We start from the raw sequence: 12111 nt of genomic DNA on the forward strand, positions 1-12111 counted from the left end.
TGCCGGCAGCGTTGCCACCCTGATTCTATGGCGCAACCAGGGCTGCAATCCTCATTTCTACGGCGTTCAAATATACTAAATAGTTGACAAACGGTCACACTGAAATACCGCTGCCATAGCGGAGACACCCTTCTGTCATAGCGGAGACACGCTCCTGACAAGGCAATCCAAAATACGTTTTTTTTTTATTTTTGAAGAAAGACAAAATTATTGAGTAGGGCATGTCGATAAACCTGTTTAAAATTTGTATAGATTTATCAATAATTATAACCATATCGTTTTACAGGGAAATCTATTTGGGATCCTAACTGCATTTTCAAGTGTATTTAAAAAAAAAATTTGAAAATCAACATAACGGCCACACTTAAAAAATTGTGTCATTGTTATTAAAGGGGATTCCTATTAATTAATCTAAGAAAAATTAATTTCGTCTTCTGCTGCTGCTGCTCTGCCTAAAAGGGGAATTCCCTTAACAGCAAAGAAAGCTTTTCTAAAAAGCGGCTAACGTTAGAGTAATTTAATTTTGTTAAATTGATATTTTGAAATCTTTAGGTTGAATCTTCTTTTTTAGTCTGAATAAATAAAAGAATTGTATTTATTTAAATTGCATTAACTTCAAAAAATAAATATCAACAGGATAAAAGTTAGGGTTTCTTTAACCGGTATCCAAATCAGACGTATTCATACCAAATTAAAAATTAAGGAGCACTTTGTGCGACTCCCTTTAGTATTTAATATCGCCTATGCTATCTAAAATTCTTTCTACCCCCATCGGGAAAAAAAATTAAATAAGGAATCTACCGCCATAAAATGGAAAGTTTGCTGCTGATTTATTTTATTCCGTTTATATAGTATGTATATGTATGTATAATTTAATAATATAATAAACGTTACTCATTTGTTATCTTTATAATTGCTTTAAGAGGCGAAATGTCTTACATATATATGTATGTACCACGCAGCCGTCTCGTTCCCGCATTTTTGATTCTGCTTTGTCTGGGTATTATGCGTTATCTTGAACGTTTTAATGCTTTTTAATAGTTCCATAAGTATGTAGGTATGGCCTTGATGTATTATCAAAATCTACTCCTCTCCCTTTATCTTTCTATTAATTTATTTAATTTTACTATGTGCCGGGAAGTTTTCACTATGCCTCATGCAGTAGTTACTTTCATCGTCGAGGGAGCTAAGCAAATGGATCGTTAGTTATACATAATGTAGAATTATTATTAGTCCTTAGCTTAATACTTTACCATGGCTCTTGATACACTCGGAACACAAATCGCCTTAAAAATATACAATTAAATTATATCGGAATATCTAAATTGAAGAAAAAGGTGTAATAAGTTCCATAGTTGCAGTGTCTTAAAAGTTATAAATCTTTGGATAATTTCCATTTTTATGAAAAATATAGTTAGTTGCTGATATATGAATATTTTTCAATATTAGACCTTTTGATAATGTTCTAGTTTTAAAGAATATATTCAAATGAAATAGGCAATGCTTACAATCTTTAACAATAATTTTATAAATTTAATGCCGATTGGTTTTCTGAGTGTACATATTCGTTTTTTACTGTTGGTGTTGGTGTTCTTCCATTTCATTCACTTGACTATTGCAATTGCATTTGTTTTGGGGGATTCCCCATTTCACTCGGTACTAACTAAATATGCATTAGCGGTATAACAGCATCAACAATTTAACCATATAGAGAACAGAAACATTGAAACTTAAACGAAGTTCTCTTTGCATTTTCAATAATTATATAGTTGTGGTTGTGGATTAAAAAAAACGCTATATATATATGTGTGTATATTTCTCAATTAGCTGAGTAAATTGTTTACTTTTCCGCATTTTCCGTCTTTCTGTTTTTTTGTTTTTTTATAAAAGCTAAGTTTCCTTCCTAGACTGCGGTCCATCCTTGATTTGTTTCTTTAGCTACGATTTAAATAATCTTGGTATTGTTACGATACGTGCATAGATCACTAATAACTAATTGTTTTCCAATGTCAACTCGGTATATAATATATATATATTTATATCTGTGTAAATATTTGGATTAGAGTTCAATGTTCAATTATTGGTGGTTGAAGAGTCGAAGCAAAGTACAGCGTAAATATTTTTGGGACGCGGATAGGTGTGATCTGGATGAAGGCATTTCTTGCGTGTGTGCTAATATATTTTGATTTGATATATCGATACTGATACAGATACTGGAGAAGCTGATACGATGCCATCAGTTGGGGAATATAGTTGGGCGTAGGCGGAAATTGAGAAATTGATTGCCATCATTATCATTGAATTGATCTGAAACGAATGTGTTCCATGCCTTATACTTACTTAAATACATCTCATTTTTGCCTAATCTCTTTTCAATTAGCTTTCTAAGTCAAAGCAAATTAGTTGTGTGTGTGTGTGTGTGTATTCGCTCTTAACAAAAATCATTTCGTTTCGCTAAATTAATTAATCTTTTAGTTCAATTTACACGCAGAAATATATTATATCATATGCTATCATGTTTACATAGTTTAATTTATTAGTTAAATATTTGATTTGCTATTTAAATGGTAAACGATCCGTACCTCCCGCTCTCCCATTCTCTCTCTAATTCTTTGTGTTGTTTAAAATGCATTTACGGCAATCTAATCGATCGCATTGATCAACTGATTAATTAGCTAGACTTGATCCTCAAACATCTCTTGTGGCTTTTCGGGTTTCTCGTGCTCTTTTCGTTCGACAAGCAACTAATAGAACGCAAGTAGTTATACACACACAGTCGTACACGTAAAATGTAACATATTAAATCGAAAGTTAGATTATGCAACAATTATACATATATAGTTTTAAATATTTAAAAAAAAAACTCTGGTTTCACTTTCAATGTTTAATTCGTATAAGGAACATTTATGGACTATTGCGGCACATATTGCAAATGGTTTCGAAATTTTCTTTATGTTTTCTATGCAAGATTACATTTCTAGAGTTCAAGGATTAAGATTATTACAAAAATGACCTTTGTTCATTTTGAATTTCATTACACTTTCGGTTATTTCTATATAATCATATGTATACATATATGTACGCTTCTTTTTGGCGCTGCTAAATGTTTGGAACAGATTAGCGCTGGATTTTTTCACATCTCTTTAGGTTAGTGATTCTTTCTTCTTCACTCCTTATAATTTTTTTGTAGCTGGTTTTTCGGTTTTGTTCATTGTTTCCATTTTAAAATTTTCCCATTTTCGGTTTATACATTACAACTTAAGCTAGGTTATGGGTTACGGTTGGTTTTCTGCTATTGAGAAAGGGAATTTTTCTGGGGGCCGGCGCGCCAAAGTATGCCACACATAATTCTAATATCCAATGTGCGCGCGCCCGCGTAAAAACAAATCTCTGCTCTGGGCCATGGACATGGACATGGGCATGGAGCTGGTGCGGGTGCGGATTCGGGATCACTTACGAAATGCAGGGGGTTATCATGACCATCGCTTAGAATTAGAATTGGTTTTAGTATTTAAGTTGCTGCTCTGCCACATTAAGCTTAATTAAGGTTCCGTTCGGTTGGTGTTGGTGTTCTTTGTGTTGCCTCCGCTCCACTCCGCTCCACTCAGCCACTCAGCCACTTAGCCACGCCAGGCTCCACCGCCTCCGCCTCTGCATCTGCATCCTCACTAGAGCGCACTCAGCTTACCCGTGCCCAGCCCCATTGTTGCCGCCCTGCTGACTGTGCGCGTGCGGATCCTCGCTGGGCGTGGGCGGCTGATCCCGGCGCGGCGGCATCCGCTCGTTGACGGCATCCAGGCCCTTGGCCTCCGCGAACGAGGTAATCTTGTGGTTGGGCGAGAAGCCCTGCATGGCGTTCTTGAGCGACTGCTTGCCGCCGGACAGGGCGCCGAGGGGCAGGGCGCCCGTGGGCGTCAGGCCCTTCAGCTGCAGCACCGACTCGGACTCCTCGCGCAGCACGGAGAAGACGCGCGCCATCTTGCCGATGGCACGGATCTTGTTGCGGATCACCTCCTTGCGCAGCGCCGCCTCGTCGTCCGAGAGCGGCTCCTCGCTCTCCTCGGTCATGAGCTCGTCGTCGGAGCAGATGTTCAGCACGTTGACCAGCATCTCGGTCACCTTCTCGCCCACGAAGGGCAGCGACCAGGTGAACACGTCCATGAAGTTGGGCAGCCAGTACGGGTGCGGCGAGCAGTTGAACTGCCGGATGTTCATCACGTTGTTCTCGTACTTCAGCACCGCCGCCTTGTTGTTGTACACGTCGAGATAGTTGGGCGCCGAGAAGATGGTGATCAGCGAGGGGAAGCCGGTGGTCTGGCTCTTGCGGTACATGCGGTAGCCGGCGTCCTGCGCCTCGTGCGCCCGGATGATCGACAGCAGGTTGTTGTTCTGCAGGAAGTCGCAGCAGGCGGCGTAGCTGTAGAAGTACGAGCAGCCGCGCACGGAGTTGTGCGTGTAGAAGTCCGAGTTCTTCTCGTTGCCAAAGTCCTCCAGCGGATCGGACCACAGCAGGTCGCACATGGGGCCGAAGGCGGGCGGCTCCTTGAAGCGGTCGAGCCGCCGGATGTCCTCCAGCTCGTGTATCTCGGGCGACAGGCCGCCGTGCACGCAGAGGAACTGCTGGTTCATGAGCGCCGCCAGCGGCAGGCAGTCGAATGCGTCCATGCAGGCGTCGTACACGCGCTCCGAGTACTTGATCTTGCACTCCTGCTTGAAGGTGAAGTACTCGGTCAGATGCCGGCACTCGTGGTTGCCGCGCAGCAGGAACAGCGTCTGCGGATAGGTGATCTTCAGCGACCACAGATACAGGACGCACTCGATGCTGAAGTAGCCCCGATCGACGTAGTCGCCCAGGAACAGATACTTGGTGCTGGCCGGCGAGCCGCCCACCTCGAACAGCTTCATCAGGTCGTAGAACTGGCCGTGGATGTCGCCGCAGACGGTCACCGGCGCCTCGATGTCGATCATCGTCTTCTCCTGCCGCAGCAGGGCGGCTCCGTCCTGGATGATCTTCAGGGCGGGCGCCTCCTCGATCCTGCCCTCCAGGATGAAGTGCTGCTTGAGCAGCTCGTGGTTCGGCTTGCCGGTCCGCTGGTCGAACACCTCCGCCAGGGTCAGCTTGTGGCTGGGCGGGAAGGGGACGCTGTCCACCACCCGCTCCTTGGTGTTGACCGCCGTGTGGCCGCCGTGCAGCTTTCCAGTGCCCGCTGCCGTTCCCGCTGCCGTTCCAGTGGTGGGACTGCTGCTGCTGTTTTCGCTGTTGTTGCTCTGCGAGGCGGCGGCGGCGGCGGAGGCAGCGGTAGTGCTGCTGCTATTGTTGTTGTTGTTGTTGTTGTTAGAGGCGGTACTATTGGCATCTGTGGCTTCTGCGGCACTGGAACCGCCTGTGCGGGCACTTGTTGCCGCCTGGCCAGCGCTGCTGCTCTGGTTATTCGAAGACATGGTCTGGGTGCGCGTTTCCTGTTCCTGATCCTGATCCCGATCCTAATCCAAATCCTTTTGGGGGTTTCTATTCCGGGACTCGGAATCGGACTTCTCCTCTCCCGCTCCCACTTCCACTATGGCTCTCCGCTCTCTCTCTCTCTCTCTCGGCTCAGTTTCCTTTCCACTGCCCACACACTTACTCACTTACACTCACACGCACGCACACTCTCGCACTTTCCCTGGCTGCTGCTGCTGCTGTGGTGGTGGTGCCTGGTGAGCCGCTTTATCGCCTTCCAGCTTTGATTCGCTTTCCGCTGGCTTGATTTTCGAACGCTACTCTGCTGCTTTCCCTCTGCCGCTGGCCTGGCCGTTTTCCAAAGTGCTGCTTTCACTTAACAACAATCATAGTCACTCTGTCTCAGTATTTGCTGTTTTTTTCGCTACGGCCCTGCAGACGTCGTAATTTCTCTCTTTCGCTACGTTTTTTTCTCGTTTTCTAATGGAATTTTCAGCAGTGTGACCGTGGCCCAAAAGCTCAATTAGACCGCAGGGTCCCGTCGCTGGAATGGATACCTAAGCCGGGACTAGAACCTGGAATTGTATGCAAGCTGTAAAAGAACAAAAAAAATAAATAACAAAACATTATATAAAATTGTATGGGAGTGGCAATATTTTAATTCTATTTTATTTTGATATAAGCTAAATAACCGTTTATAACTATTATTTGTTAATAACTAATCAAGTAAATGTTTGGCATAAGGAAATACCGAAAGGTTCGAACCTTTGCTACCGATTCAGAAATTAAATTGAAATCAATCGATATTTTTTGAAAAAGAATAAATAATTATAGTGATATATACTTAACGGTTATGAAAAAAGATTAGCATCTTTTATGAAAATCAAATGTTTGAGCTGCGCAAATCGCCACGTCTTGAGGTGGAAGGATAATGCTAATTAATACATTAAAGACCTCTTGCTACAAAATGTCCATTTCAGAACGATATACTTCGCATAATTCCTTTTTCGATTTTTAGATGGTTCAAATTCCTATAACTAAACTTTAATCAATATTTATCACAGGTGCATTTTTGGAGTAAAGATCATTAACATGTTTGTTTCCTAAAAAACTCAAGCTGGAAAATCATCATCATAAAAATCGTGTATTATGAATTAAATACTGACAAACTGGTTTCAATGAAACCGGTGATAAATTAAAGTGGTTATGGTTATATTTGCATAAAGCAAACTAAGCAAAGGCTAATATTTTTGTCATCAATAACCAACTGTGGGCAGTTTTTAACGACTGTTTCAGCACTGGTCGGTTTCGCCCCATTTTTTTACAAACCTGCCTTAAGTGATCCAAAACTATAGGTTCTGGAGCCAATTTTTGGACGCACCCAGTCCACCACTTTTCGAGCCCTTAGATTTTCGATCCCCTAGGATTATTCTCTGAAATTCATCGGTGGCGAAATGGACTTGCAGATACTCAAACGAACTTTTAGAGGAAATAATAAATGTGCGCGCATTTTATTCTCAGGATAGGTACTTGTATATTTTTTTAATGTTTTTGTATTGTTTTTTGTTGTTGTTTTTGTTTTTGCTTGTTTTTTCCTTTTTGTTAATATTAATTATGTTAATAACATTGATAATCATTTTGTTTTGTTTGGTTTTCTTTTCTTTCATTTTGTTTTGCATTCACTTAATGTTAAAACTTGTTGTCTGCGTTTTGTTGTTGCCTTCTTTCTTTATCTCCATCGTCTACTTCTCCATTATCTATATCTTTATATTTATGTTGTAAATTAATTTGTTATTCCTTGGATTGCATACAATTTTTTGTCACAACGGCGCAATTATTATGTAATTTTTGCCAGCCAGCTGCCCTTGCAATACAGTTTATAAATTTGTTTATTCATTAACTTTTGTTTCGGTTTAATAATAAAATTGAAAATTTTTAAGAGATTTATCTAGATGTGATGTTTTCTTGTTGTTAATTTGTTATGTTGCATTTTTAATATTATTTATATTCTTTTTTGGTTTCTTTCATCCATTTGTTTTTAATATAAGTATATAAACTTTTTGCTTTGACAAAGTTTTTCCAACTTATATTTATCATACATGTTATATATAAATAAATGTTTAAATATATATAAAATATGCATTTAAATTGATTTATCCAAAAGGTAAAGTTTTAATTCTTTTTTGGTTTTTTCTTCATTTGGTTTTTCTTGTTTTTTTGTTTCTTTGTCCTTTCTTTTTTGTTTATAATATATATTAAATTGTTTTCTTTTTTTGTGTAAAGTTTTAAAGCATTCGAGGGCAGGAAGTAGATGTTGAAAAATACATGTATCAAAAAAATTAAGGTAACGTATATAATTACATACATACATACATATGATGAAAAGGTTTTCATTTGCATTGCAATGGAGATGAGTGAGAACGAAAAACAAGAAATCTTCCCATTTTCTTTTTATTTTCGTTAAATTTAATAAGTGTATATACTTTTATAAAAAACAATTGGTTAACAAAACTGTTTACTTAAAACGACTTAAGTATTTGATTGTACACAGTAGTTCAAGCTAATGGACAAACTAACAGTCCAACGGAAATTTAGAAAAGAAAACTAACTCAAAATATAAGTGTTCAATATCCGACATTCTTTTCGATATCAAATTGAGAGTGGAATTGTCTGTGACCGGCCTTTTCTGACTGAAACTTTCGGTAGATATTGGAGTATCGATTTATTTAGCTTTATAATCACCTTTGGCAATCTTTTTGAATACCAGCTACTTGATTTTTTGAGATGCGATTTAAATCTGAAGAGATTTGAAATCATTTTAAAAAGTGATTAAAAATGGGCAACGCCAAAATGTTAATTTAAAGGTCTTATGACCAATATAGAACTTTCACTGCATACTTTTAGACAGATTCTTAAATTATTTCAAACCTCAAGAGATTTTTACAATACAATCCATCAAATATTGCCGAAAGTGATATTCAAAACAAGACCGATTCATTTTTGGTTTGAAATTGTTTTTGTTTGCTGTAATTGGTAATTTGGTTTTTACTTTATATTCGCTTCTTCTCTTGTATTTCATATTTTATATGGTGTAGTAGAAAATGTACCGTTAAAAAGAGTTGTATTTCCATTTGCTTTTAATTTGGTTTCGCATATTTGCTGTGTTCCTAGGTCACCGAAAAGACAGAGAGAGAGAGAGAAAGACATAGAGGGAGTGAGAGAGAGAGAGGACAGAAAGGGTCAAGGTCGAAGTTTATGTCGGGAGTTGTTGAGTGCGAGAGAGACAGAGACAGAGAGACAGGAGAGCAAAGAGCAGGACAACAGGAGAATGGAGTGGGTAGAGCGAGAGGGGTAGTCGTTATTATAATTTTGTTTCGCTTTTGTTTAGTTCTTAGGCTTCGTGTATATAGTATAAAAGTATTTTTTATATATTATTCGCTTACTCGTAATATGTTATATATTTTGGTTTTTGGGTTTCTTCTCATATATGTATGTGTATATTAATTTAATTTACTTTGGTTTTTGCATTTGCTTTTTATTTTAGAAGAGCGCGCTAATTTGTAATTTGTTTTTCCTTTGCTTTTTCATCTTTTTTGTTTTTTTTTTTGGTTTTGTTTTTGTATTGTGGGAACGTTGGAGGAGAAAAGTATTCAGTTATATGCTATACATATGTATATGGGTTGCGGTAATTTGTTAAAAATGTCTCATTTACTTTAAAAATAATAGTAAGAGTTTGCTTGCTGTAATCCTTTATTGGTTTGTAATTATTGTTTATAATATTTGTATTATTCGTATTCTTGGTTTTTCATTGAATCGAAATGCATAAACGTCTTGTAAATTGTTGTGTCTGTGAAACGCTTAACTTTAGATCGGTTTATATTGTATATGGATATATAGATATATATATGTAAATATATATAAATGTAAATCATCTGTAACCATTATTAACTGCATGATGACGTAGCCGCTGCTGCTGCGCATGGGCACCCGCGCAAAGGCAAAAACACGCGAGGAAGAAGCGGAAATCGGAAAATGGCAAGAAAACGAAGCATGCTTTCCAGTTTGTAATACCTCTCAATGCTGCGTGGGTGTGTTATCGCCTATCAACTCAATTTGAATTTGTCATCGATTTTTGTGATTGCTGCATTTTGCATTTTCGCGCTTTCTTGCTCTGTTTCTTATTTGTTTGTTTGTCATGTTCGATTAGCTGCTGCTCGCTCTTTATCTCCTTCTCTTTTCGTCTCATACTTGGCTTATACGCACGGCCTATCGGCCAATACCAGTTTATCGATAACCAATAGTCGTAGTTATCGATTAAAACCTTGTTTGCAAATTGAAAACTAACCAGCGATACAAATCTTTAATCAAATCGAATTGCCAATAAGCCGTGCGCATAATCGTAGTACCAACTTCGACCCTTAACTATTTCAAATATATATATATATGTATATATATGTGTATATACGTTCTCTTAGGCGTATGTATGTATATTTGTTTATAAAGTACTTCAAATTGCTATAAGTTTGCATTTTGTATTACATTTTCTTTAAACTTTAAATTGGGTTTGTTGTCTTGTCGAATTTGAAAAATTGTTGGTTTTTTGTTTTTTTGGTTTTTTTTTTGTGTTTTTGCATGCTGCACAATTGTTTGCTTTTTTGGTTTCAACATATTTTTTGTTGTTAATGGTTGTAAACGTTATTTGGTTTAATTTTCATCTTTTTGTATAATTTAAACTTAATAGTTAATTCACATAGGTCGGTTTTTTGTTTTTGTTTTTTGTTGTTAATGATTTTTCCCTTACTTCTTATTGTAGAATATAATTATTTTTGTTTAAGAAAACGTTTTGCCTTGCCTTCTTTGGCTGCAGGCGGTTTTTGTTTGTTTAATTTTTCATTTTATTAAATTCATTTAATTAAATTACTTAACGCTTATAGAAAAAGGTGTAGTAAACAATAATGAAGTAGAAACAACAATTTAGTTTATAAATATATATTTATGTATTTATATTATGTGTGTTGCTGATTGTGTGTATATATCTATATATATATATATGTATATATAAATAGTTTACAATAAATACAAATTATAAAAAAGATAACAAGAAATATAAAAAAATTTAAGAAATAACAAAATTCCCTTTGCACACGTTAATTACATCATCTTTAGTTAGGCTTCCTTTTTTTTCTTAACTGCTCTGTTCATACTCAATATCCCCCTTTAATTTCTCCTCTACATCTTGTTTTTTTGACTTTAAAAAGTAACTAAAATTCCATTAAGTATAAAAAGGATTTGCACGCGGCAGCGACGACGACGCAGGCGCAAATGCTGGAGGGTAACGGTAACGGTAAAGGGGGGAGGAACAATGGGGTGGGGCAGCCGCCTATCGACGCGCCTTGAGATTCGATTAATACGATAACTTCGATAACGATTAGTTCGATAGTTCGATTGGTGGCAGGCTGGAGGTGGTGGTTTGGGGTGGCACAGCAATTGGCGCCTGCATCGCTGCCTCGGCCCATGCAAATGTATTAATTATATATTCAGCTAATGACTACGACAAAGATGGCACGTATATAAAGACCACATACACAATCACCAGATGAGAGAGTGTGAGGCGACAATGGCGACGATAAACGATTACCGATAAACGATCGGCGGGGGACGATCAACTTTGAGTTGGATCATCGCCCCGCTTGTTGGTATGTGTGTATCTGTATATGTATGTTCTGTGTGTGTGTGTGTGTGTGGTGTTTAATGTTTGATGTTTGATGTTGTGTGTGCGAGAGAGAAAGAGTCGGATAGTTAGATAGATAGAGAGAGATTCAGTCGTTTCTTGTTCTTGTATTAAAATATTGTAGTAAAATATTGTTGCTGCTGCTGTTGTTGTTGTAGGAAGTTGTTTCATTCTTTCATTTATATTATTTTCACTTTAATTTATACTTTTTTCTTAGAAGAAGTCGCCGCAGACGCCACACAACGAAAGTAGTAGAATTTCCCTTAGCTTTCGCTTCAGTTTTTAGAGGCTAGATTTAGTTCTCTTTAGCTTTTGTTTTTGTTTTGTCACTTCGTTTGGTTTGACTTTACAGAGATGTGAGAGTTTGGTTTCGATTCGTTTTACAATTTGTTAGCAAATAATTTAAATTACCTAATTTGCTTGTATTAAGTTTTTTTGTTTTTTTGGTTGCTTGTTTTAAATTTTTTGTTTTTCGTTTTTAAATGGGGGAATGCGCGCAACATGCAACACTGCATCTGTCTCTACTGCTTGCTTCTTGTCAACTGCTTGCCAACTGCTTGCCAAAAGCCGGGCGCCTTTAAACTTTTGCTTAGCTTTTACATTTGCTCTTTTGATATAACGTTGCACAAAATTTTGATATATATATATATTAATTATATATATAATTCTATAATCTTTCAACTTTTATAATTAGCTTCCATTTTCGAGGGGGGGTTGTGTTTGTTTTGCTTTCAATTGTTTTTGCATTTAATACCAATAAGTACTCGTTAACGCTTGCTGTGTTGTTGTTGTTGTTTCGGTTGTTTGCTGTTGCTTGTTGTTGTTGTGGTGTCTCTGCTCTTGATCCATACACTATCCTTGATCAATTTCGCCTTCTATATATACTAATATGATCCTTCTTTCCAATTAGCCGTACTGTATCTGCGTGTAAGCCCAGTTT

The 12111-nt window shown here is 37.8% G+C and overlaps 1 protein-coding gene across 1 annotated transcript; it reads right to left on the bottom strand.

Moving 5' to 3' along the window:
* Nucleotides 1-813: 813 nt before the first annotated feature.
* On the bottom strand, nucleotides 814-12055 carry Pp2B-14D (Protein phosphatase 2B at 14D). Its single transcript, XM_017144210.3, has 2 exons — nucleotides 6770-12055; nucleotides 814-6032 (listed from the first exon to the last, which is right to left on the bottom strand). Exon 2 carries the CDS (start codon nucleotides 5440-5442, stop codon nucleotides 3685-3687), a length of 1758 nt encoding a protein of 585 aa, XP_016999699.2. The 5' UTR covers nucleotides 5443-6032; nucleotides 6770-12055; the 3' UTR covers nucleotides 814-3684.
* Nucleotides 12056-12111: the final 56 nt, after the last annotated feature.

This window comes from Drosophila takahashii, chromosome X (genome assembly GCF_030179915.1).
Source record: "Drosophila takahashii strain IR98-3 E-12201 chromosome X, DtakHiC1v2, whole genome shotgun sequence".
NCBI classification, from domain to species: Eukaryota; Metazoa; Arthropoda; class Insecta; order Diptera; family Drosophilidae; genus Drosophila; species Drosophila takahashii.

Excerpts from the sequence above, each read along its gene's own strand:
- Pp2B-14D (XM_017144210.3), bottom strand. The coding sequence starts at position 5,442 with ATGTCTTCGAATAACCAGAGCAGCAGCGCTGGCCAGGCGGCAACAAGT.